General features: G+C 38.3%; 2 protein-coding genes and 1 pseudogene across 2 annotated transcripts; 1 reads left to right on the top strand and 2 right to left on the bottom strand.

The window, feature by feature from the left end:
• The first annotated feature begins 736 nt into the window (after window positions 1-736).
• On the top strand, window positions 737-3030 carry LOC104240822 (premnaspirodiene oxygenase-like; annotated as a pseudogene).
• A 17238-nt stretch (window positions 3031-20268) lies between these two features.
• Window positions 20269-22193, bottom strand: LOC138877210 (uncharacterized). The gene is made up of 2 exons (XM_070156803.1): window positions 21753-22193; window positions 20269-21645 (listed from the first exon to the last, which is right to left on the bottom strand). The coding sequence occupies exons 1-2, from the start codon at window positions 22191-22193 to the stop codon at window positions 20269-20271; spliced, it is 1818 nt and encodes a 605-aa protein (XP_070012904.1).
• A 4294-nt stretch (window positions 22194-26487) lies between these two features.
• Window positions 26488-27045, bottom strand: LOC138877209 (uncharacterized). The gene has a single exon (XM_070156802.1). It carries the CDS (start codon window positions 27043-27045, stop codon window positions 26488-26490), a length of 558 nt encoding a protein of 185 aa, XP_070012903.1.
• Between the last annotated feature and the right edge of the window lie 902 nt (window positions 27046-27947).

The raw sequence follows: 27947 nt of genomic DNA, 5'->3' as shown, positions 1-27947 counted from the left end.
CACTAAAATCGTTTTTTTTCTTCTTCTTTTTGTCCAATCTACTTCTTTCCCCAACTCACTTTTTGTATTATTTAAAATTCTTTTTTCCTTTTCACACATCCCACCTTCTTCCTTCCCCAACTCACAAATGAAGCAGCGAACCATTTTTGGCTAAAGAAGCAGATCGAAAAACGGTGAGCTCCTAGAAAACTTTCTGGCCATCAATAATCAACAACCAAATTTTTCTTCCTTATTCTCTCTTGTAAATTTGATTAATTAAAAAAAATAGGACTCCCCTCCCCCACCTCACTATCTGAAACAATGAAAGGTCGAAGGCCCCAATAGGGAAACGGCGAGCATGGTTAGAATATTTTTTGCAACTAACAATCAAAACCCTTCTTGTTGTTCAGTTTTTTGTGGGCTTCTTCTAGGTTTAATAGGAAGACTAGAGTTTTTTATTCCTTTACGTGAGAAGCAATTGCAATTGAAAATTTAAAAGTGGTGAGTTCTTGTGGAAAAAAAATATCTAAAAATCATTTATAGTAAATTATAAAATCGATCTTTTCAAATATGTTTTGAAGACTAAATTATTGGTACATAACCCCTTATAAGTTGGACCATGGGGACAGCTATTCAATTGTTTAGTTTGTTTTCTTCTTTATTAAAATAAATAAAAAGTTCTAGCAGCCACGGTTGACCACTGAATAAAAAATAGTTGTTGAAAAAAATGCATTTGTCATACTAAATGAGCATAAATATGCAACAACACTTTGAAGAATCTACCAAACCAATAACCCTCCCAAAATGCAGTTCTTCAACTTCATTTCCTTTGTCTTTTTTGTGTCTTTCCTCTTTTTATTAAGGAAATGGAAAAACTCCAATAGCCAAACCAAAAGATTGCCTCCAGGCCCATGGAAATTACCTTTAATTGGAAGCATGTTTCATATTCTAGGTGGACTTCCACACCATGTCCTAAGAAATTTAGCCAAAAAATTTGGACCCCTAATGCACCTTCAACTAGGGGAAATGTCTGTAGTTGTAGTTACTTCTCCTGAGATGGCAAAAGAAGTACTCAAAACTCATGACCTCGCTTTTGCATCTAGGCCTAAACTTTTGGCAGCCGAAATTGTTATCTATAATTGTTCTGATATCGCATTTAGCCCATATGGAGATTATTGGAGACAAATGCGTAAAATTTGTATGATTGAATTGCTTAGTGCTAAAAATGTCAGGTCATTCAGCTCAATTAGACGAGATGAAGTTCATCGTATGATTGAATTTTTTCGGTCATCTACTGGTAAGCAAGTTAATGTAACAAAAAGAATTTATCAATTCGCAAGCTCTATGACATGTAGATCAGCATTTGGGAAAGTATTTAAGGAGCAAGACGAACTTATACTACTAGTCAAAAGAAATACAGCCTTAGTGGAAGGGTTTGATGTGGCTGATATATTCCCTTCACTGAAGTTTCTTCATGTGCTAAGTGGAATGAAGACTAAAGTTATGGATGTCCACCATAAGTTAGATGCTATTCTTGAAAATATCATCAATGAGCGCAAAAAAATTGCGACCGATGAATTAGCAGATGAAGGTTTAATTGACGTACTGCTACGACTTATGAAAGAGGGAGGCCTTCAATTTCCTATCACCAACGACAATATCAAAGCCATTATTTTTGTAAGTACTATATACTACCCTTATTCTTACACTTCACCCAGGGCGGACCTAGAGTTTCGACATCGGATTCAACTGAACCCAATACCTTCAGTCCAAACCATATATTTGTCTTAAAAAATTCATTGAATATGTACAAATTCTTACTTTAGAACCCAGTAAAAAGGTTAAAATCTGAACCCAGTAACTTTAAATTCTAGCTCCGCCTCTGACTCCACCCCTAGTGAAACACTATCATATACTATTTAAGTATACACTTATGTTCTCAAATTGCATAATTATTTTCTACAATTATTTTTGGTACTTCGAGAGTCGGTTAAGTTAGTTCTCAAATAGGAGTATATAATTTCATGATGAAATTTATACATTTGAAAGTATAATGAAAAGGTTGTCAACCACCACAACTTAGTAGGATAATCAAATAATAGCATATATAATATCATGATACAAATTTTTAATAATAATAATAATAATAATAATAATAATAATAATAATAATAATAATAATAATAATAATAATAATAATAATTGGCCTTGAAAATATAAAATGCCCTTTCAATGTAAATCAAAGACAGTTGAACAGGTCTATAGTATAAGTTATTTGAATATTTCAGTACAAATTAGTCGAAAAATTACTAAATAAACAACATGCAAGAGATAATTTAATAATATTGTTACTTGTCATAAATGAAGGATATATTTTCGGCGGGAACAGATACATCATCAGCAACAGTTGATTGGGCCATGGTGGAAATGATGAAGAATCAAAGTATACTTGCCAAAGCTCAAGCAGAGGTAAGAAAGACCTTCCGAGGGAAAGAAACTTTCGATGAAAATAATGTCGAAGAGTTGAAATACCTAAAGTTGGTCATTAAAGAAACTTTGAGACTTCATCCTCCACTTCCCCTTTTGCTCCCAAGAGAATGTAGGGAAGAAACTAACATAAACGGCTACACTATTCCTTTGAAAACAAAAGTCATGATTAATGTATGGGCTATTGGAAGAGATCCAAAATATTGGGATGACGCAGAAATCTTTAAACCCGAGAGATTTGAGCACAATTCTATGGATTTTACTGGGAATAATTTTGAATATCTTCCCTTTGGGAGTGGAAGAAGGAATTGCCCTGGGATATCATTTGGTTTAGCTAACGTTTATTTTCCTCTGGCTCAATTGTTATATCACTTTGATTGGAAACTCCCAACTGAAACCAATCCAAGTGATCTCGACTTGACTGAATCTGCTGGAGCAACTTGTTCTAGAAAGAGCAACCTGTACTTGATTGCTACTCCTTATCAACCTTGTCAAGAGTGACGTCATGAGACACCAAACCTTTTAAAATAAGAAATTTAAAATAAGAAATCTTGCTTTTGTATTACTCTATCAACCCTACCATTATACAAGATTCTTCTCGTGGGCTTATCTATTTCTAATATTTGTGTCTTATATCATATAGGAATGTATCATAATAGTTTTCACACAAGTTGTCATATGAGATATCTGTTGTTTTTACATTTTGGAATATTGTGAGGTGAGGTCAGTGAGGACATAAATTAATGGTGTCGTTATATTAATTTTAGTGCACCATACACAAACTTTCTAAAAACATACTTTCCTAATACCCCAGACTTTAAACAATACTAATAATTAATATAAACTTGGCAAAATATATGGACGGCTCCTTAAATGTGACAATAATTTTTACTTAGTTACCTCAATTGAAGCTTATACCTATCGAATATCGGCTCCTTCGCAATGCTTATGTTTTAGAGGTAAATATATTAGATGTTCCGTTAAGTCTAAGAAAGTTATAAGCACCTCAAGACCTCTAGAACTGTTCCATATTGGTCTTTGTGATCCTATGAGGGCCAAGAGCACATGTGGAAAAAGATATATTATTATGGTTGATGACTATTCTAAATATACTTGAACTTTATTTCTCTCTTCAAACGATAAAGCTTTTGATGTATTTTTAATTTTTATTATTTGTGAGGACGATTTAAAAGAAACTGGGTGGTCAACTTGCCAATATTAGATTTGACCATGGCATTAAATTTGAAATGCCAAGTTTGTTGAATTTTGTAGTAAGCATGGTCGGGGTCTCAATCTTTTTGCCCCTAGGGCACGATAGCATAATGGAGAAGTAAAAAGGAAAATAGGTTACTAGAAGATGTGGTTAGGAAAGTGTTAATTGCTAGTGCTCTTCCTAAAAGTTTATACGACTGAGGCTGTAAATGTTGCTTGTTATTTAATATTTAATAAATGGATGCATAATTAAACCTTTACTTGAGAAGACTCCTTATAAATTACTTAGATAAAGAAAATCCAATATCATTGACTTTAGATCTTTTGGTTCCAAATACATTTTCAAGTTTAAACAAGTGAAAAAATTAATATTACTGTATTTTTTAAGGCAACCTTAACTCCACATATCTTTTAACCGCCCCCCCCCCCCCCCCAGTTCATTCCATTGTAGGCGAACCCGGTGAAACAGGAACTAGGAAGTAATTTACCCTTTTAATATTAATTTCTTTATGGTAATCAAAATTTTTCATTAGTTACCAAGTAAATTTCTATAATAACATTCCTATATAGCAATTATTCATTATAAAAGTTAAGTTTTCTCGAAATTGATTTTTTATGTTATATTTTCTATAACAACACTTCACGATAACATTCAAAAGATATCGGAACAAACGTGATTGTTACGGAGAGATTTGATTGTAGATGCATTACAAAACATAGCTTAGTCATCCTCAGCTAGTCCACATAGTCTCTCGTCCTATCATCACTGAAACTATCAAAGGAGCAAAAAAAAAAAAAAAAAAAAAAACACTAACTAATTGCTATCTTTTTTCAAGTCTATCCACAGTCAACAGCTTGCCCTGATACTGAAGCTAGAGTGTAAATATAGCTTTTGGTCTAGCCACATTTTGGACATCAATGATTGGAATGTTCATCTAGCAACTGTAAGTAGAATTTAGGGTTGTGCGTAGGTCGGGTTGGTTTGGATTTTTTAATTACCAAATCAAATCAATTGTATTGGGTTATTAAATTTAAAGACCAAACCAAACCAATAAAAGTCGAGTTTTTCACCCTCGGGTTTTCGGGGTTTTTGGGATTTTTTCATAAAGTCTTCATAGCACAAAATATAGAATTTATGCTCCAAATATTTCTTTAATCCTAGTAAAATATAATTATATAAGGTTTTTTTAATAAAATAATATAAATATGAGATGAGTCATAGCATTGTACTAAAATATTCAACAATAAAGATAATAAAATCGTATAAAATAAGTATTATTAATAAGCACTAATAAAAACAAACATAATTTAAAATTACTAATAAGTTGCTAAAATAAGTACAACTAATAAGTACCATTATTTACATGACTAAACACAAAAAGAAAAATAAGGTATGCATTTTATCTCAACCACGAAAAAACTAAAAAATAAATATCCAACATTATTTTCATTCATAGTACAATAACATTAAATATCTTTTATTAGCATTAATATTAATTTGATATTGATTTAAGATTTATTTGAGTTACCGACATTTATGAACTATAAAGCTTATTGGATCATCCAAAAATTATAAGTCCAAATTTGAAATAATACTGAAAAGATAAAATTATAAAAAAGCTTAAGAAATATTTATAAATTACACTACAATAAATATTTTTATTATTAAATATATTTAAAATGTCTATACATATAATGTCACGTTGGTTTGATTTCGGTTTGACTTTTTTTTGTTAAAACTAAACCAGACCAAATATGGTCAGGTTTTTTTTCCAACACCAAACCAAATCAAACCAAACCATAGTCGAGTTTTTTTTTCTTGATTTGACTTAGATTATCGAGTTGGTACGGTTTATCGGTTTCCTTTGCATACCCCTAGTAGAATTTACCTTGTTAATTTTTTTCTCTCATTCAGAGGGTGTAGCATCTGATTAACCATTTCTTTTAAGCTAATAATCTTCTTAACCACCTAACTTGAGATCAGTGGATGGTCATATTATCTATTCTTTGCCCTTCTATGTAATATTTATGCACCGTTGATCCACATCTTGTCTTATTTATGAGCTAAGTCCCGATATGTATGTGTAGTAGCTGCTTTATTCCATAAGAGCAAATTGTTGGGTTTTAAGCTTTTTAGAGCTTAAAATAGGGTGAATGGGAAATGGAGGAAAAAATAAAATTTTGATTTTTCCTCCTTTACAAAGGAACATTATCCAATATTGGAGGAGGAAAACTCATTTCTTGAGTATATATATGATTACACTTCTTCTAACTCTTAAAGAGTTGAGAAGAAGGCAAGCATCGCGTTGCCGTCGTCGCTCGCTCGACTTCGGCTTCGGACAAATGATTTGATTGATTAATTTTTTGAGCCAAGTTTATTTGTTAAATACTAATATTTAATCCAAATCGACTGTTTTTTATAACGGTAATTTAAAGTTTCCCTCCGATTTTATTTTTCTTTTTATTGCGTAAATAGCCATTTATGTAATAGCTGTTTTACATGAACGGTCATCTTGAAGAGTTGCACCTCTTCATTTAAACTCAACCTGCTGGCTATATATAGAAGGTCATTCATTCAAATTCCCTTACGAAAATTCTGAATTCTCCTCTTTCTATCGGATAATAGGCGAAATCTAGGTGATTTAGCTATGTTTATGTTTCCGCTTGATTATATTCCAATGACATATTATGGTTAATTGATGAAAAATAGGCTTTAATTGTGATATGTATACATTGCAGGACGAGGAGCCTGTATGATGCTTTCAAGAGGATATTGGAATGATTTATGAGCAAGAACAACCCCTCCGAGTTGAGTGCGCGCAAGGACGAGATGAAAAAATGGACGAAATCAAGCTCCAGGTGCGCAAAGAAACGCGCGAAGGCGCGCAGGAGTTCACGCATAAGAAAGGCCGAGGCAGAATCATATGCGAAGAAACGCGCGAAGTTATGCGCGAGCTCGCGCGTGTCCGGTCCGGAAAAAAGTTATTTAGGGGTAAAATTGGAAATCTGGAGAGAAACCCACTTAACCTATATAAAGTCAAACTCTCCCAAGGTTAAATCATCATGGGTTTTCATAGTTTAGTGCAAGAAATAGAGAGGCAAGAGGCAAGGAGGAGTTTTGACCATCAAGTTCTTCTTTTCTTCTCTTGTTTTTGCTATTTTGTGATGAAATTGACCTTATTTGGGATGAACACTAGTATGAGTGGCTAAGACCCATTGTTCTGGGGTCATGGGTAAAACATGAATGTTGTTATTTGGAGTTTAATTTGACAAAGTGGTTTTATCATAGTGGGTTGTTTATTTAATTCTGCATTCAATTATTTTGCTGAGTAGCTAACAGTGAAATACTATCTACGAATCTTTAGTTGAACTCGAAAGTGGGAACTTTAGATTGCATATAGAATTAAATAGAGCAAGTTCTTGAACCCGGGCCTCGGGGAACGGATTTGCAATTGGGATAGACATGTACCCAATTGCCTTGCTTGGTTGAAATACAGGAATTGTAAATGTGTTCTTATTAATCTTAATTCCATAGACATATAGGCATTGAGTTGACTTGAATAGGCGAGTAAGAACTCGACAGATTCTTATGAGTAATATCAACCCTATCAATCAATAACCCAGATAAATTGATTAGTCATTCTAAGCCAAGAACACAACATGATTGTTAACTATGCCCGTGACCCTGGAATATCCTCTCCTACTGTTTGTTACTCGAAATTGCTATTCGTTTGGTTACTTGCTTTAGTTAGATTAATTCTTTATAGTTTAAGTAGTAAAACAATTACATCTCTCTTTTGTGAACAATCTCTTGGGTAGATACAGAAAGTGGGTTTGAATCAGTCAACAGTTAATCATAAGTCTTCGTGGGAACGATACTCTACTCACTACTCTATTACTTGACGATCACATGCACTTGCGTGAGTGTTTTTGGTCGCGACAAGTTTTTGGTGTCGTTGTCGGGGACTTAGAAATTAGCTACTTGACTGAATTGAGCTTTTATTATTTATTTATTCGAGTTTTAACTCTCAATTCACTTTGTTTGTGCTAATACATGAGTTTCTATTGAATGCGAAGAAGTAGAAGCGCAAACAATCTCCTTCCTCTCGATCCCAAAATTGAATGAACACTTAACAGATTGAGGAAGGAGGTGGACGCTAGAACCAGAATTGAAAGAGAGTTGGACATCGTAGTGCAATCACAGCCAATTGAGATGGCAGGTAATGAGGAACAAACTGCGCCACTTTTACTCAGATTTGAAACTTATATGATATTTCTAAATGATGTTTTGGACTGAGAACTACTGTTTTACTAATGCCCGAGGGGCTTGTGATGATTTTTGGACTGAGTGTGGCCGAAGGCCATATGTGAGGATATGCTGAGTGATATGAGGCCGAGGGCCTGAGATACTTTATATTCCACGAGGTGGCTTGAGTGGTGTGAGGCTGAGTTCTGAGTGATGTGAGGTTGAGTACCGAGTGATGATGCCACGAGGTGGCTTGATATAGCGCTTGGGACGTAAGGGGCCCCTCCGGAGTCTGCACACCTACAGTGAGCACAGGTACCCATTATGATCTGAGAGTGAGCCCGAGGGGCTGATACTGTACTAAGAGTGAGCCCGAGAAGCTGATATTGTTCTGAGAGATTGATACTGTGCCCAAGGGGCGGATTTCTACTTGATATTTACGTGTTAAAATTTCATGTTTTACTTGTTTAAAAAAAGGGTATTCATTTGATTTCTTCACTGATTTACTGCCTTAAGTGATTTTACTGCTTAACATGGAATTGCTTTGTGCCTTTACATGTTTTCATACTTTCAGCCACTATTTATAATTATTACTCACTGAGTCGGAGTACTCACATTACTCCCTGTACCATGTGTGCAGATTCAAGCATCGCAGTGTCTGCTCCTGAGTGCTGATTCTCCTAGTCCAGGCAGTGATTCGGAGACTACGAGGTAGTTGTTGGCGTCCGCAGCTCCCGTGCCTCCCTTATCTTATCATTTTTTATGTTTTTAGAACTATTGTATTGGATTTAGTGTTCAGTAGAGGTGTATCCGGATTTTCTTAGTTGCTCATGACTTGTGACACCCCGGTTTGGGCTGTGTCGGGATGGTTCCTACTGTTGTTATCATTAAATTTCGCAATCTATGGATATTATATTATGTTTATTACTGTTTATGATAGTTAACTACTTAAAGAGGTGTTCCGTTTTGGTCTGGCTGGCCTTGTCTTCACGAGAGGCACCATCACGATCGGGTTTGGGAATTGGGTCATGACAAGTTAGTATCAGTGCCTAGGTTACATAGGTCTCACAAGTCATGAGCATGTTAAGCAGAGTCTCGCGGATCGGTACGGAGACGTCTGTATTTATCCTCGAGATGCTGCAGAACCTTTAGGAAAAACTTCATATTCTTGAAACTCTCGTCGTGCGAACTTGTTGGTCTAAGTACTAAACTTCTGTTATTCCATTCTCTCATAGATGGTGAGGATGCGAGCTACCTAACGAGGGGGACGACCACCAGTGCCACCAACTGAGACCACCAGAGGCCGTGGATACGGTCGTGGTTGTGGCAGAGGCAAAGCAGCAAGGGCAGCACCTGTAGATCCACCAACTGCCCTAGCTCCGGATCAGACTCCAGCTATGGATGCTCCAGCAGCACCAGATCATGCACCAGCTATGCCCATCGTAATTCTAGGTCTTCAGGAGGCCTTGGCACAGATCTTATCAGTTTGCACTGACCTGGCTCAGGCAGTTTCAGCCACTACAACAGCGGCTACTTCACAGGCCAGGGGAGGCAATCAGACCCCCGCTGCTCGCACACCTGAGCAGGTAGTGCAGGGACTACAGATAATGGGGGTATCTCCAGCCCAGCCGGTTGCACCAGCTTAGGAGTTTTTTGTGCCAGTCATGCCAGATGATGAGCAGCGTCATCTTGAGAGGTTTGGTAGACTCCAGCTTCCGTTATTCAGTGGTGCTGAGGGTGAGGATGCCCAGGGTTTTCTTGATAAGTGTCAGCGGATGCTTTGTACAACGGGGATTCTTGAGACTAGTGGTATGGCATTTACCACCTTTCAGTTTACTAGGTCTGCCTTCACTTGGTGGGAGGCGTATGAGAGGCGTAGGCCGGTTGGTGCGGCGCCCCTTACTTGGCAGCAGTTCTCCACTCTTTTCTTGGAGAAGTATGTACCGCAGTCCCGCAGAGAGGAGCTGCGTAGACAATTTGAGTGGTTGCGATAGGGGGATATGACTGTGTCACAATATGAGTCGAGGTTTTCTGAGTTGGCTCGTCATGCCGTTTGGATGGTTTTGACAGATCGTAAGAGGATTAGGAGATTTGTTGATGGCCTTAACTATCATCTCTATATTCTTATGACCCGAGAGAGGGTGTTGGGTGCTACGTTCGAGGAGGTGGTCGATATCGCTCGCGAGATTAAAATGGTTCGCCGTCAGGATCGAGAGGAGAGGGAGGACAAGAAGCCTCGAGGATCGGGCAGTTACAGTGGTGCTCCTTCCAGGGGTCAGTTCCAGCATGGTAAAGGTCATTCTTTCAGGCCTACTCAGTCAGCCCGCCCAGAGTATCGCGGGGCATCTTCAGGTCGTGGTTATCATGGGTTATAGGAGGGTCAGCCTTCACTCAGCGCCCTTCCATCTCAGAGTTCATCTCGTGCCCCGTCATCTTAGGGTTCTTCGATGCTGAGTACATCAGCTGGTCACTCGGGTGTGAGGGGTTCCCTTCAGTCCCCTTCTCCAGCACCTGGGAGTTGTTTTGAATGTGGAGAGTTTGGACATGTGTGGAGGCAGTGTCCTCATCGTGCTGCTAGCTCATCTCAGCAGAGGGGTTAGCCCTCGACTTCTGCTCCAGTTACTTTACCACTCGCTCAGCCAACTAGGGGTGGAGGTCAGGCAGCCAGGGGTCGCCCCCGAGGGGGAGGTTGATCAGGTGGTCGCCAGGCTCGTTTTTATGCTATACCAGGCAGGACAGGTGTTATTGCTTCAGATGTTGTCATTACATGTATTATTTCAGTATGCCATAGAGATGCCTCTGTATTATTTGATCCCGGTTCCAATTTTTCTTATGTGTCATCATACTTTGCTCGTTATTTGGGTATGCCCCGTGAGTTTCTTGCTTTACCTGTTCATGTATCTACCCCGGTGGGCGATACTGTTGTTGTAGACCGTGTGTATCGGTCATGTGTGGTGACTATTGGGGGTCTGGAGACCCGAGTAGATCTATTGCTATTGAGCATGGTGGATTTTGATGTCATTTTTGGCATGGATTGGCTATCTTCGTGTCATGCTATTCTAGACTGTCATGCTAAGACAGTCACTTTGGTTATGCCAGGTGTATCGCGGATCGAGTGGCGTGGTGTGAATGATTATGTTTCTAGTAAAGTGATATCTTTCTTGAAGGCCCAATGTATGGTAGGAAGGGTTGTCTTTCATATCTAGCATTTGTGAGGGATGTTGGAGCTGAGACTCCTAGCATCGATTCTGTTCCAGTTGTGAGGGATTTTCCCAATGTTTTTCCTATAGACCTGTCGGGCATGCCACCGGGCAGGGACATTGATTTTGGTATTGACCTGGTGCAGGGCACTCAGCCCATTTCTATTCTGCCATATCGTATGGCACCAGCGGAGTTGAAAGAATTGAAAGAACAACTTCAGGAACTCCTAGATAAGGGGTTCATTCGGCCTAGTATGTCACCTTGGGGTGCACCAGTTTTGTTTGTGAAGAAAAAGGATGGCACGATGATAATGTGCATTGATTATAGGCAATTGAACAAAGTAACAATTAAGAACAAGTATCCCTTGCCTCGCATTGATGATTTATTTGATCAGCTTCAGGGAGCGAGAGTGTTCTCCAAGATTGATCTATGTTCGTGTTATCACCAATTGAAGATCAGGGATTCAGATATTCTTAAGACTGCCTTCAGGAACAGATATGGTCATTATGAGTTCTTTGTGATGTCCTTCGGGCTAACCAATGCCCCAGCAACATTCATGGATTTGATGAACAGTGTGTTCCGGCCCTATCTTGATTCTTTCGTTTTCGTATTCATTGATGATATTCTAGTGTACTCTCGTAGCCAAGCGGAGCATGCGGAGCATTTGAGAGTTGTGTTGCAGAGATTGAGGGAGGAGAAGCTTTATGCAAAATTCTCCAAGTATGAGTTTTGGCTCAGTTCAGTGGCTTTCTTGGGACACGTGGTGTCCAGCGAGGGTATTCAGGTTGATCCAAAGAAAATAGACATAGTTCAGAGTTGGCCCAAACCGTCCTCAGCCACGAACATATGTGTAGAAGAAAGTGTACATGTGGTTTTGATGAAACTAACATTCTTTCTGAGAGACAAGAACATGAATATGAAGCAATTGGGCTGGTAAGAAATTTAAATGAAATCATAGCACAGACTGAAGCTGCACCAGAAGAAGGAACTTGTGATGGAACAGGTTCTTCTACTCAGGGCAACCTGACAGGGGGAACTGAATCTCAAACCTCGATGGAACCTGTCCATAAACCTGTTCCATAGCAACAAAACATTACAAGAACATCAAGGGGAAACCAGTTGGTTGTGAAATCTTACAAGTATCAAAGTTCTCATCCCATTGAGAATATAATCACTGACTCAACCTCTGGAATCAAAACCAGATCTTTATTAAAGAATCTTTGTGCTTTTGATGCTTTCTTATCTCTTGTTGAACCTAAAAATGTTGCTGAATCTTTGCAGGATCCAGACTGGGTAAATGCAATGGAAGATGAACTCAACCAATTCGAAAGGAGTCGAGTTTGGCATCTAGTCCCAAGACCCAAGGACATATCAGTAATTGGCACAAAATGGGTCTTCAGAAACAAAAGCCTTAAGTAGAGATCACTTTGAGAGGAACAGGTTGGAATTATGGATGATTAAGATCACCTAAAAGGACCAGTTCAAAGTTAAACAAAAAAAATGAAGAAAATATATTTGAGAAAAAAATTATTGGTTAGAAAGTCTGTAAATTTTGTATATAATTAGATTAAATCTTGCTCAGTCTTATACTTTCAATAGTATACTCCTGCGCCATGTGCTAAAATGACTCATTAATCTCTAATGATATTTTCTCTATTTTGGCAAATTTAGATTTACACAAGAGAACTTTTAGTGAATAACCTGGTTCATCAAGATAAATAGGTATGTTTTTTACACTCTATATAATTTGAAATAATTATATTTGGATTATGAGCAGAGTCCTACCTAATTCCAAACTCCCTTTGAACTTATCCGTTACAAGTGAACCAGTTCCGTTCAAAAGAGTCCCAACCGAATTGAAGTACATATATTCTAGGGATACACTCCAACGTCTCTTCAAAACTGAATTTCAGTTTGATTAGACTTCTAAGAGTCTGAAAAGCTATCATTACCCCATTAATTATTCCTATGTATATTGATCAACTTTAGTATATTCCTTACTTCATCTCTCTCAAGCCGTCAAAAACTCTCATTCTTCTTTGATCTTCCAAACACAATCTAATTCTCTTCTCTTCCATACCCTAGCCCAGATATGTCGAACTCCTCTGAAAATCCTTCATCACCACCAAATGAAACCACTTCCACACCTTCTACCACTCCTTTAACCACACCATTCTCTATGAAAAGTAGAGTAAAGATGATGGCTTGTAAGATTGTTGCTGAAGGAGAGCAGATCAAGAAAATAAACAAGCAATTGAAAGCAGGTAGGGAAGAAGAATCCCAGAAATGTGAAGATTCATTTAAGTCTACTACTGAGGGGGAAGAAAGTGGTTCTTCCGAAACTGAACAGGTTTCTTCTAGTCCTAAATTTACTCCCGAGACAATTTCTGAAGTTGCTACAGATTTGGAGAATAGATTTGTAATGGTAGGGTCTATAGCAGGTGTTGAAACTACAGAATCTGGAGAAGTTGGTGGTAAAAATAAAAAGGGAAAAGAAAAAGAGAGCAAGGGTGCTAGGAGTTCTATGAGGGGAAAGGGTAAAAGAGTGGTTGAATCTTTACCCACTCCTGTTAGTCTAACCAAAGAAACAGGTGCAATGGTTGTTTGGGGGAGAGGAATATGCTGGAATAGAGGAGAGTGTAAACAAAACAGGGGGAAGTGGGTCTGGCGAAGCTGTTGAAGGGCTGGTTCAACTTGGGAAAAATTTAGATGAACCTGTTCCATCTGAACAGGAAACCCTCGCAGACCAACTAAAAAGAGTAACTGATAGTTATAACCCAAATAAGAAAAGGAAGGCTGCCCCCTCTATCTCTTCTATTACTATTAAAATTCCTCCCACAAGAGGTAGAGCCAGAAAAAGCAGGATGAAGAAAATTCAGTGACAATGAGGAGGAACTTGAGCCCAAGCCCATATATAAGAGTAAGATGAAGCTACCCACAAAGTGTTGTTTGAATTTGTCATCAAATGCGTTCTGCTAAGGCAGAAAAGGAGGCATATTTCAAAATTCTTAGACTTGGTCCTGATGTAGTGTTTGGATAATCCAGCTTATTCTCAAAACTGTGCTTGCACATTTCAAGGTACATATGAAGAAATGGGATGGTGGCGTCACCCGGACATTTTGGGGCAAATACTCTGTTTGTTTGTGACTATGAAGTCCACGCCACTCCTAAGGAACCTAGTTCATCCAAGAGGGTACCAGTGAATAGGAAGGTGCGAGCCTTAGTGCAAGAAAGTGGGGCTAAGGATGCTGAGATTGAGAGGCTAGAGAAGAGGTTGGCAGAGGTGGAGACTGAGAGAGATGCTCTCAGAACTGAGCTGGCAAGAGAAAAAGAAAAGAATGATGGAATTATTCAAGATATATTGAAACTCCTCCAAGTCAAACACCAAGCACCTAGTTCTTCCTAGCCTTAAGCTTTCTAGCCTAGTGTAGATCAACCAATGACCCAGTTCGAGACTTTTTGTTTCTTTTGCTCATATTTCCAGTATTTTTATTTCTTCTTATGCTTTGTGGTAGAATCAAATCTATTATCAATGAAATTCACTATCTTTTGCTCTAACTGTTTGTTTATATTTCTTTGATGGTTAAAATTCTTAGCTTGATCAATGATGATTAATCCGTGATTGCATTTAAAGTTGCCCCAGTGGCCATGAGTAAGCTTTAAAATCTGATTATCTTACATTTTTATGCAACTTTTCGATGATGCCAAAAGGGGGAACAAGGTTGTGCTTTACACGCTTTCCACTTTTAATAGTGATGTTTATAACCTAATATATCTGGTCCTTGATGATAAGTGATAAAAAGAAAAAATGTTTCTAATATTGTATTGATGTTGAGTGAGTTGAAACAGGGCCTAAGCTTATGAAAAAGCACAGAGTTTGTCATCATCAAAAAGGGGGAATTTGTTGGCCGAAGTAAAGGTTTGTTTTGAATATTGACAAAGGAAGCTCACACATGAACCAGGTCTATTCCTCAGGTTCATAAAAACGGGCAGATTCGAGCATGTGGGATGTACGTGAAGGAGATAAACTTAACTTGGTATATTTAATATCCCTTGATCGAAAATGTTGCATAGTTGATAAGGAAAACTCCTTACTCAAAGAGAACATTATCCAAGATAAGGAAGGAGTTAGAAGTTGAGATCAACTAGAACTCTTTGCACCAAGGAAGAGTAGCATTAGAACTCTAGTTATTCTCTCCATCTACTAACTCTATAAATAGCAGGATGTTCTCACTTTACATGTGTTGCACAATTGCAGAAGTTAAACGTGAATTGAGAGCAAAATATAGGCAATTTTGCAAGCAACTCATGTGTGATTCAAGTGTGCAAACCTGAAGCTACATGAACCAGATAGAAGAACCAGTTCCAAGTGTCTGTCTTTTATTCTAGTTCAATTGTAGTAGGTGTTTTCATATTGTACCTTTCAGCTTTATCTAGAGGCAATTGTAATAGGTACTCAGAGTTTTCAAGTTAGAGTTAACTTGAAGTTGTCGCAACAGTTAGAGGCTGTTTGCCACAACGAGATTAGAATTAGTCCTAGGTTTACAAAAGTATTTTTGTAAATGCAATTTTTGGCTCGGTGATTTAGTAAAAAGTTTGGGAAAATCCTACTGGGAAGTAGGTCATGGTTTTCATCTTTTGAGCCAGGTGTTTTCCACATAAAATACTTGTGTTCTTTACTTTTCGCATTTACTCTTTCTGTAATAGTAGGTTAAGGAACACTTAGAAGAACCAGGTCTTTCCATAATCAGTCTAAGTGAAAAATTGGTCACCACACAAATCACCCCCCTCTTGTGTGGTATTGAAGTGTAAAACATTAATGATAAATAATTACGAATTTGTTGTAAGTATATATTTTTGAAAGTATCAATTATATGTAGAATTTGAACTTAAAGCATTAATATATGTATTTGTTACATCCACCAAAGATTGTGGTCATACTCAAATATGACAATCATGGTATTTTCAGCCTTTAAAAATGTACCATCAAAGGACATGAAATTGATTGGAGGTTATTGTAAGAGCTACTAATGGTCAGGGGTAGTGTGCTCACGAAAAGAGCTCTAGTTGCTTGGGATAGATTGTGTTTGCCTAATTCAGTAGGGGGATTAATATCACTAATTTGTATTAGTATATTGTATTTGTAAAATAATTATAGAGAAGAAAAACAACATATAAACAGAAATGTAGAAGAAGTAGAAAATAATCCGAGCTTACTAAATTCACAGTGTTTCCTTAAGGAACTTAATCCCCTCCTAGTATCCGAGGTTATGGGTTATTTCCTCTCAGGATAGATTGGATTACTCACTGGTGTAGCAGTACTTCATACCCCCAGTGTTTCAATGAACACAAATGGCGGCAGCAATCACACTTACGTTGTTTGTTTTGTAAGAAAACAACGCAGATAGTGTTGCGACCAAAAACACTCATGCAAGTGCACGTGATCGTCAAGTAATAGAGTAGTGAGTAGAGTATCATTCCCATGAAGATTTATGATTAACTGTTGACTGATTCAAACCCACTTTTTGTATCTACCCAAGAGATTGTTCACAAAAGAGAGATGTAATTGTTTTACTACTTAAACTATAAAGAATTAATATAACTAAAGCAAGTAACCAAACGAATAGCAATTTCGAGTAACAAACAGTAGAAGGGGATATTCCAGGGTCACGGGCATAGTTAACAATCGTGTTGTGTTCTTGGCTTAGAATGACTAATCAATTTATCTGGGTTATTGATTGACAGAGTTGATATTACTCATAAGAATCTGTTGAGTTCCTACTCGCCTATTCAAGTCAACTCGATGCCTATATGTCTATGGAATTAAGATTAACAAGAACGCATTTACAATTCCTGTATTTCAACCAAGCAAGGCAATTGGGTACATATCTATCCCAATTACGAATCTGTTCCCCGAGACCCGGGTTCAAGAACTTGCTCTATTTAATTCTATATGCAATCTAAAGTTCTCACTTTCGAGTTCAACTAAAGATTCGTAGATAGTATTTCACTGTTAGCTACTCAGCAAAATAATTGAATGCAGAATTAAATAAACAACCCAATATGATAAACCTACTTTGTCAAATTAAACTCCAAACAACAACATTCATGTTTTACCCATGACCCCAGAATAATGGGTCTTAGCCACTCATACTAGTGTTCATCCCAAATAAGTTCAATTTCATCACAAAATAGCAAAAACAAGAGAACAAAAGAAGAACTTGATGGTCAAAACTCCTCCTTGCCTCTTGCCTCTCTATTTCTTGCACTAAACTATGAAAACCCTTGATGATTTAACCTTGGGCGAGCTTGACTTTATAAATGTTAAGTGGGTTTATTTCCAGATTTCCAATTTTACCCCTAAATAACTTTTTTCCGAACCGGACACGCGCGAGCTCGCACATAATTTCGTGCGTTTCTTCGCGCATGATTCTGCCTCGGCCTTTCTTACGCGCGAATTCCTGCGTGCCTTCGCGCGTTTCTTCGCGCACCTAGAGCTTGATTTCGTCCATTTTTTCATCTCGTCCTTGCGCGCACTCAACTCCGTGGGGTTGTTCTTGCTCATAAATCATTCCAATATCCTCTTGAAAGAATCATACAAGCTCCTCGTCCTGCAATGTATACATATCACAATTAAAGCCTATTTTTCATCAATTAACCATAATATGTCATTGGAATATAATCAAGCGGAAGCATAAACAATAGCTAAATCACCTAGATTTCGCCTATTATCAACACCCAACACTTAATTCATTGCTAGTCCTCGAGCAATCAACTATACTCTCTAGAGAATACTTCACTCAACCATTTCCCTTAACGCATTATACCTTGAACAATGTACATGTATTACGCCTAGAAGTGAACAATCCTAGCCTCAAAGTCGACTCTCAAGTGCCATGCAATATTCACACTTCCTCAAAGTACTCTACATAGAAGTCAAGACTTGCTTTTCCGTCACGAATCATATGCCCTCACAATTACATCAACAAAAACTGAGTTCAATCCACCACATTCAATTCATATACTCACATATATCAAGGAAATCACTCACTCTCACAAAAGAGGTCACATGCATGTAATTGGTACTAAGCTTGCCCTTAATGTAAATCTCTACTTATGTAGGCTAGCTCGATCCAAAATCAATTAGGACTTTTTCATGGTTGTGATGTGGGCTAGGGGACGGGTATGATGTATTTAAGAATAGTGACTCAACCCCTAAGCACTTTAACACATCACATGAGCCATTTTTAGCGCAAATTCTTCAACCCACTTCTCATTCACACACAATATCATCCCACAAATACTCTCTCCTTCTTTAAACACTCTATTAATTCATTCCCACTAGCTGGAACAAGACACAATGTAATCATCTCTTCTTTTTTTTTAGTTTATTCTTCTTGTCACTCAATTTCTGCTAGTGGTGTATTCATTTACAACATAAGTGCACCTTTCATCCTTTTATTGGTTCCACTCAAAAGCCACCCCACACTTATTTCCTTCTTACTTCTTTTAGCGCTCCTCTCACAATTGAAGTGTTTTAAAAGGTAAAAGGATCAAAACAATGTCAATTAAGAACAAAAGGGTATAGGCTTGTAATGCGGGTGCCAAACAAAAGTCTTAAGGCTCAAAAGGGTTAACTAGGGACAAATTTTGTTTGTGATAAGCAATTAAGCTCAAAAAGGTCAAAGAAAGCCTAATATCATTTTCAAACCGAGCATCACCTAAAATTTCGCTTCAACTCACATACTGGTCAAGTTCTAGACACAAGTATAATACATGGACTACACAAAACTCACCACACATGGCATAAGACTCATTCCAGATCAGCTCATCAAGACACTCCATTACGAGTATTCAATTTAGTAATAAACATACAAATTAAGGCACTTTCAGTGAGATTCAACAATTAGGACTAAGCGTTACACTCTATGGTCTATTGTGTTCAGGTGTGTCAACGCTATGGGTTATCTTTCAATTTTATAGATCGTAGCCCATTACCCTAATCTACAAATCAAAAAGAAAACAAAAATAAAAACTACCTATGCACGGTTCAAGCTAAATCCTTGGAAAAGAACCACGACTTAAAAAAAACCAAGGGGGAATTGCTACACTACCTAAGAAAAAAATAAAAAAATCTTTTTGTTGTTTTCTCTAGACTCACTTCCCTTAAGAAAATCGTCTAAAAGATCTGTCATCAGGAAAAGCCTGCTCAGTCCCTCAAGAACCCTGTCGAAAGGGATCCGTCATCGGGCCTAGCCATTTATCTAAATTAACAAAAAAAAAAACTACTCCTACTTAACAGAAACTATCAAGTCAACATGAAACAAACAAAACAACCCGACAATTTGTACAACTACATAAAACATACAATGAAGGAATCCCCCCTTTCTTGGGTACACATTGGACGGGGCTTACCCATTTGCTGTCTGAGATAGGAAATACAATACCTGCATCGAGCCACTTAATCACTTCTTTTCTTACCACCTCTTTCATGATTGGATTGAGTCGGCATTGTTGCTCTACACTGGGCTTGTGTCCGTCCTCCATGAGGATTTTGTGCATGCAGAAGGCTGAACTAATGCCCTTAATGTCAGACATAGTCCACCCAAGTGCTCGCTTGTGCTCACGTAGCACTCTCAACAGCTTTTCTTCCTGCAATTTAGACAAGTCAGACGAGACAATAACAGGTAAAGTGTCAGAGTCACCCAAATAAGTATATTGCAGGTGCGGTGGAAGAGGTTTAAGTTCCAATTTTGGGGCTTCCTCAATTGACGGCTTTGGAGGAGGCCCCTCTGGTCTATTCAAAGGCTCGAAGGGGTGTGTCCCTTGCAGGTACGCACAAGATGTATCAAGGATGTGCATCATCTCCTCAACCTCCTCATCAACCCCCAAGCTATCAAGCAATATAAATGCTTTCTCTTGAGAATCGTCTAGATGTATACTCGAATAATGAATCTGCTCAACAACAGATATCATTGAGAGCTCCTCATAGTGGAGGGGAAGTTGGATTGCTCTGTTGATATTAAAAACTGCTTCCTCGCCATCTACCCTCAAAATCATCTTTCCCTCTCTCACTTTGATAATTGCATCACCAGTAGCTAAGAGAGGCCGCCCCAATATGATTGGAACCAGTTCGTCAGCCTCCTAATCAAGGATAATGAAATCAGCAAGGAAGATGAATTTCCCAATCTGCAGCAACACATCTTCAATCACCCCTTCAGGGTGTGCTATCGATCTGTCAGCCAGCTGTAACAACACAGTAGTGGGCCTTGGAGCTCCCAGGCCCAGTTTCTTGAACAAGGACAAGGGCATTAGATTTATGCTCGCCCCCAAATGGCAAATAGCATGACCCACATCAGTATTGCCAATGCGCACAGGAATCGTGAAGCTGCCAGGATCCTTAAGCTTTTGAGGGAGCTTATTTTGGAACCTTGAAGTGCACTCCTCAGTAAGTGCCACTGTCTCAAATTTAGTTAATATTCTCTTGTGATCCACTATATCTTTAATGTATTTAGCATACTTTGGAATTTCAAGAAGCACATCAACAAGTGGGATATTCAATTGAACCTGGCTTAACATAAAGAGGAATTTTATGAACATGTGATCATCATTTTTTTTCTGCAATCTCTGGGGAAAAGGAGGTGGTGGTCTTGGGGCCTCCACTGGCTTTGAAATTTCAGCAGCATTCTTTGGCTCTTGAGTCACTTTAGGGATCAACTCTCCCTCAGGTATGGGCTTGTCTTTCTTTTTCTTTGGCACTTCCTCTAGCTCCCTCCCGTTTCTAAGTGTAACTGCATTCACTTGAGGGTTCTTTTCTGTATCACTAGGGAGGGCGCCTGCAGGTCTAGTGTTTTGATTTGTTGCTAACTGGCCCATTTGCCTTTCAAGATTTCTGACGTCGATCCTAAGTTGTTGATTGTCAATTAACAACTTCTTTAGCAGATTATTGGTACTTTCTTCCATTTGTTGGGGTGGTCTCTGAGGCTGATTGAAATTCCCTTGGGGTCTATGCTGATTCTGATTCTGCTGATTTCCACCCCATGAGAAGTTGGGTTGATTCCTCCAATTTGGATTGTAAGAATTCCCGTATTGTGCATGCTGATTCGGTGGACCTCTGTTCTGTTTCCCCACATAATAGACGGATTCTAGATTCGTGGGGCACATATCACTCATATGACTGTCACCACAAAGTTCGCAGCAAATAGTCATTTGTTGTATGTGTTGCATTGTCTGTGGTTGCTGCATTGTCATCCTAGTCATCTGATTAGCCAGCTTTGCAATATCGGCTCTCAGGGCTGACACTTCGTCTAACTCAAGTAACCTAGCTGATTTTTGCTTAACTGCTTTTCGTGAATCACCCTCACCTTGCCAGTTATTATCATTGGCAGTGAAGTTATTCAGCAAGATTTGGATTTCACTGTACGGTCTGGCCATGCAACTACCCCCACAAGCTAAATCAAGATTCATCTTTGAAGCATCATCAAACCCATCTACAAAAGTGTGACCCAATACCTCGTCCGTCTGGCAATGATGAGGACAGTCTCTGAGCATCTTCTTGTACCTTTCCCATGCTTGACGCAGTGTCTCGCCAGTTATTGTTCAAACCCAAGAATTTGACTCTTCAATACCTTTGTTTTCTTAGTGGGGAAAAACTTGATTAAGAATTTCCTTGCGAGATCATCCCAAGTACGGATTGAATTTGCTGGCTCTTTATTCAACCACTCCTTAGCTTCCCCAATCAGTGAAAAGGGGAAAAGTGTCAGCCTGACATAGTCCTTGGAAACGTTCGGATAGTTGTAGGTATCGGTAATTTCCAAGAAATTCTGAATGTGCCTCTGCGGGTCTTCATGAGGTAAACCCACAAACAGCCCTGTGGATTGGATCAGCTGCACCATGTATTGTTTCAGCTCAAAGTGCCCAGTGATGTCAGGTGCTTTACTATGTGAAGAATATCCCAAGAATACTTCCTCATCACTTCTGGGATCAAACTTTCTTAGGGAATCTTTTCCATCATTGCGAACAAAGTACTTGCATCTAAATGCCCTAAGATGGGATATATTTAGCTCCATTTAAGTGACTCATAGGGCATCTTCTTAACAAGATGTCTAGTCATGCAACTATTTATGATGCAGTATGCAGTGCTCATAGCTTCTGCCGAGAAGCTATGAGGCAATTTACTAGCAAGTAGCATAGTCCTAGCCATTTCCTCTAATGTCCTATACTTTCTTTCAACTACTCCATTTTGTTGTGGAGTCCTAGGAGCAGAAAAATTATGACCTATGTCATGCTCATCATAAAATTCAACAAACTTAGCATTTTCAAATTCAGTTCCATGATTAAAACTAATTGATGCAAGTTGATTACCTAGTTGTTTCTGAGTTTTTCTAACAAAAGAAGTAAACATGTCAAATGTTTCATCTTTAGATGTTAAAAATAATGTCCAAGTAAACTTAGAGTAATCATCAACAAGCACCATCACATATCTTTTACCACATCTGCTTAATGTTCTCAATTGGACCACAGAGATCCATATGGACCAGTTCCATCGTTATGGTGGTGCTTACCATTTTCTTACATTTAAAAGAGGATCTTACCTGCTTCCCCCTTGCACAAGCCTCGCAAACTTTGTCTTCCTTGAACTTGATGTTAGGCAGCCCTATCCCAGGTCCTTGGAGACTAATTTGTTGAGTTGACTTAGACTTGCATGTCCAAGTCTCTTATGCCAAAGAGGGGATGATTGTCCAACACACTTAAGCAAGTGAGTTCATTTTCTGAAAGTGTGGACAAATCTACAATGTATATATTGTTTACTCTTTTTCCCTGCAGATGTTACGCCCCACAATATTACATCGATATTATGTCATGCAGTATTATATTTCGATGATGTTATGCTTCGTAGTATTAAATTACAACGATGTTACACCATGTAGTATTGTACGTTGAATTTGTCATAAGGTAATTGTCATCAGTCCAAGGAAAAGATTGCTTGGAGATTATAAGGATTATTCTATTTCAAACAAATGATGAGCAAATTCGTGAAGATGGGAGGGGAAGCAAGTCAAAGAAAATAAATTTTCGTCCAAGTTTGACATTTTGGGATAAAATATGGCCCGAGCTAAAATACCCAGTAATTATGGACTAGTACCATACAAGGTACCACGTGGCCATGATAGTAAGGTGTATAAGGTATATTAAAAGTGGGTAGTATTTTAAGTAATTTGAGATAGTCCTTAATTATATGGATAATTAATTAATGGTGGAGATAATTATGGTATTAAGTGGATAAGGGTCTTGTTGAGATTGCCACATGGCATAAGGTTAACCAAGGTGGAAAAATTATGCAAAATGAGTCACTAGGCAAAGCTTTATCTTGTTTACACGTAAATATTGATTGGTATCTTTATTGGAGAAGTATAAGACCTTGTAAAATTCAATAAAACAACATTTTTCTATACCATTACAAAGATTAGATGGAAAAGTGACTTTCTTCAACAATTCATTAAGAGATGCATGAAAACGTTACTGTCCAGCAAGGAAGCCATACAAAGTTTGATCAAATTCACCAAAATGTGATGTTCTACATCTATCAAGTAGCAATTCAACAAGGAATTCATGCGAATTTATACGGATTTTTCCCTACTTCGATCCTCCGTACATGTTCCATCGCAAAAGATGTGTGTTAGAGGGATTGTCAAGAGAATCGGCTCAGGTATGTTAAGGTTATCCCTCCTTTCTTTTTGGCATGATCCATACGAAATAAACGAAACGAGCAAATACATAATTTTCATAAATGAATCTATTCATAGAAATCCTAGAGGTGTCTATCTTCTTGATTCCCCATGTGAATTATTATTATATCTTCTGTTCATGGGTCTCAGAAAAATACGTATTTGATAAAGTTTACCCGAAAGGAATATTGATTTTTATGGCAATTCGAGAAAATTTTATTAACGTATTTCTTATGCATTTCATGCATTTATACATGTATATTGATCCATGACCAGATGGCGATATATACGCGCATATATGTATATTATATGTATATGGGATATAGGAAAAGGTTACGGCGTTATATACGTACCACCACCTGATCAGCTGGTATACGTTGATGATTTGTCCACAGTGGCCTAGATGGTATGATGGGATGCCCTCAGAGTCTTAATGATGTTATGAACACATGTACTTGTGCATGACATGACATTCATACCCATATGCATGACACTATAAGTATTTTATGATTTACAGAGCTATCCAGACTTACAGGTTGAGTCATTTACTCTATATTTCTTCCATGTCTGTTATGTACTTATTTATGTTCCTTACATACTCGGTAAATTATTCGTACTGACGTTCCTTTTTCCTGGGGGTGCTGTGTTTCATGACCGCAAGTCCCGGTAGACAGGCCGAGAGCCCTCCAAGTAGGCTATTAGCTCAGCGAAAGATGTTGGTGCGCTCTATTTACTTCGGAATCACTTGTTTGGTTAGTATGATTTAAAGGTATATTTGTTTGGTATGGCAGGACTCTGTCCCGACCTTTATGAAAATTATGCATTCTTAGAGGCTTGTAGACAGATGGCATGTACGTAAAAGATTGTATGGCCTTGTCGGCCTATGTTAAGTACACGAGTGGTTATTTTGGTCTTATAGGCCCATATGTCTTATGTATAAGTTGGTATCACATATTGTATTCTACTTATCTCACTACAGCATTATGGCTCAGTTATCTATAATAGTATGACCTGAAAAGATACGTTATGTTGGTACTCGGTTGAGTAAAGTACTGGGTGACCGTCGCGGCCCATCGGTTTTGGTCGTGACAAAAATAATCTTGTCAGTGATAAGATTAATCACAAAATATTCGGTAGAGGTAAATGCTACCAAGTTACCTCTATCACATAATTGTGATACACTGATTAGATTATACTGTAGGCCATCTATCAAGTAGACATTCTCAATAGAGTGAGAATCAGTCTTACCTACCTTTTCAACCCCAATGATCTCACCTTTCTTCCCATTTCCAAAGGATACATTACCTCCTTTGAGATCCTCAAGTGAAAGGAGCTGGTTCTTGCTTCCTGTCATATGCTTTGAGAAGCCACTATCCATGTACAAATATTTGGTTGCTCCCCTTCACTTGGACCCGCAAAAGGAAATCAGGGGTTATTATTGAGAACCCAAACTTGTTTGGGTTCCTTTCTATAGGCAAAAGGGTGAATTGGATTCTTTTTAGCCCAACGTGGCAGCCTATATTTCCCTTGAACAAGTTCTTTATTCTTTTGACTAGCCTTTTCTTTTGCGATACTTTCACTTTTATAGTGACCAGTTTTACCATAGTGTGTGCAAATTTTATTCTCAGGAAGTGTGAGGTACTTGCTTTTAGGATCCCACTTAGGTGCAGGGGTCCCGTAGCCAAGTCCTCTCTTGTTGCTATTATGGTGTTCGTGTAGCCATGAAAGTGCATCGGAGGACCTGTTCCATTTACAGGTTCTGTCTAGCTAATGCTTGACCTTGATCAGATCCTCCTTTAGGACTCTTAGCTGCTCATCTCTTTTGTACAACTCATCTTTCATTTTTCCTACATTTTCTTCTAAAGTGAGTTGTGTGTGATCAACTTTCTTTTTACTAGTTCCTAATTTCAATTTCAGATTTTCATATCTAAGCTCTAGGATAGTGGTGTCAAGTTCATGAACTTGGTTCTTTAACTCATCATTTTACTTTCATTTTCACTAGCCCTAAATTCCAGATTTTTGCACTTAGCTTTCAAAATCACACACTCCTTAGACAGTTGTTCCTTTTCATTGTTTAGATCCTCAGATTCATCAATGAAATCCAGGAGACTCAGATAGCCTTTTTTAGACAAAAATTTAATATTGTCTTTGAGATGAATTATACTTACCTCAGATTCCTCATCTTCTCTAATTGCCATAAGTGTTTGTTCATCTCCATATTCACCCTCTAAGTCATCATCTGAGCTTTCTCCCGAGGCAACAACCATAGCTTTTGTTGATCCTTTATTCTTCTTGCGTTGAACCTGTTCCTTCTTCATGTTCCTTCGTTCAGCTCTTTCCTTCTTCCATTCAATTTCCCATTGAGGGCAGTTTTTGATGTGGTAATCAGTCTTCCCACACTTGTAACATCCCTCATTGGTTTGTTTTTCAGGAACCCTTGGTTTGTTGTAGCTTCCACTTCTTGAAGGACCCTTTCTTCTCATTAGGTACTTCTTGAAGTCCTTTGTGATCATGGTCATTTCATCCTCCTCTAGATCAGTACCTTCAGTGATTCTGAGTGCCAGGCTCCTTTCCTTCTTGGTTGCATCCATCTTCAAGGTTTGCCTTCTAAGTTCATAGGCAGTGAGATTTCCAATTAGCTCATCCAACTTAAGAGTGGCAATGTTCTTTGATTACTGAATAGCGTGATTTTGCTTTTCCAAGAGATTGGCAGAACCCTTGTAAAAATCTTCTCAACTTTGTCTTCTTCAAGAATAACCCTTCCAAGTGACTTAAATTCATTTGTCAGTGTGGTAAACCTTATACACATCTCCTGGATGGTTTCCCCTTCCTTCATGGTGAAATTCTCATATTGAGAATACAGCAGTGTTCCTCTGGACCTCTTCACTTGAGGTGTTCCTTCATGAGCCACTTGCAAAGTGTCCCAGATTTCCTTAGCTGTGGTACATCTTTGAATTCTACTATACTCGTATGGACCAAGTCCACACACAAGCCATTTCTTTGCCATAGCATTCTTTTTCCATTTCCTCAAGTCCACAACATTGCAGTCAGCTCTTGTTTTTGGCACATCTACTCCTTCAGCATTCTTCTTCATGGTAGCCAGGGGACCATCAGTGACTGTCCTATAGCTCATAGTCTTCTCCGATGATGTGATCTTTCGTCCTGTTTTTCCACCAAGAGTAGTATTGACCATTAAAGAGTGGAGGCATATCAGTGGATTGCCCTTCCCAGTTTCCAGGCGGTGCGCTCATCTTGATATGTTCCTAAGGTGTTAGCCTCTTCAAGGATAACCCGCTTTGATACCAATTGATGTTTTACCCTTCAATACCACATAAGATGGGGGGTGATTTGTGTGGTGACCAATTTTTCGCTTAAACTAATTATGGACGGACCTGGTTCTTCTAAGTGTTCCTTAACCTACTATTGCAGAAATAATAAATGCGGAAAGTAAAGAACACAAGTATTTTACCAGGAAAACACCTGGCTCAAAAGGTGAAAATCACGACCTACTTACCAGTAGGATTTTTCCAAACTCTTCACTAAATCACTGAGCCAAAATCGCATTTACAAAAACACTTTTGTAAACCTAGTACTAACTCTAATCACGTTGTGGCAAACATCCTCTAACTGCTGCGACAGCTTCAAGTTAACTCTAACTTGAAAAGTCTGAGTACCTATTACAATTGCCTCTAGATAAAGCTGAAAGGTACAATATGAAAATACCTACTACAATTGAACTAGAATAAAAGACAAACACTTGGAACTGGTTCTTCTATCTGGTTCATGTAGCTTCAGATTTGCACACTTGAATCACACACGAACTGCTTGCAAAATTGCCTTGCTATTTTGCTCTCAATTCACGTTTAACTTCTGCGTTTGTGCAAGACCTGTAAAGTGATAACATCCTGCAATTATAGAGTTAGTAGATGAAGAGAATAACTAGAGTTCTAATGCTACCCTTCCTTGGTGGAAGAGTTTTAGTTAATCTCAACTTCTAACTCCTTCCTTATCTTGGATAATGTTCTCTTTGAGTAAGGAGTCCTTCTCCTTATCAACTATGCAACCTTTTTGATCAAGAGATATTAAATATACCAA

The sequence above is a fragment of the Nicotiana sylvestris genome, chromosome 9 (genome assembly GCF_000393655.2).
Source record: "Nicotiana sylvestris chromosome 9, ASM39365v2, whole genome shotgun sequence".
In the NCBI taxonomy this organism is placed as follows: Eukaryota; Viridiplantae; Streptophyta; class Magnoliopsida; order Solanales; family Solanaceae; genus Nicotiana; species Nicotiana sylvestris.
The sequence above is the reverse complement of the archived record's forward strand: the minus strand, read 5'-3'. Positions and strand labels throughout refer to the sequence as shown.

Coding starts and splice junctions, on each gene's coding strand:
- LOC138877210 (XM_070156803.1), bottom strand. CDS start 22,193: ATGGAGCTAAATATATCCCATCTTAGGGCATTTAGATGCAAGTACTTT. Junction 21,646..21,752: donor TCCCCACTAAGAAAACAAAG/GTATTGAAGAGT, acceptor CATCATTGCCAG/ACGGACGAGGTATTGGGTCA.
- LOC138877209 (XM_070156802.1), bottom strand. CDS start 27,045: ATGGTCAATACTACTCTTGGTGGAAAAACAGGACGAAAGATCACATCA.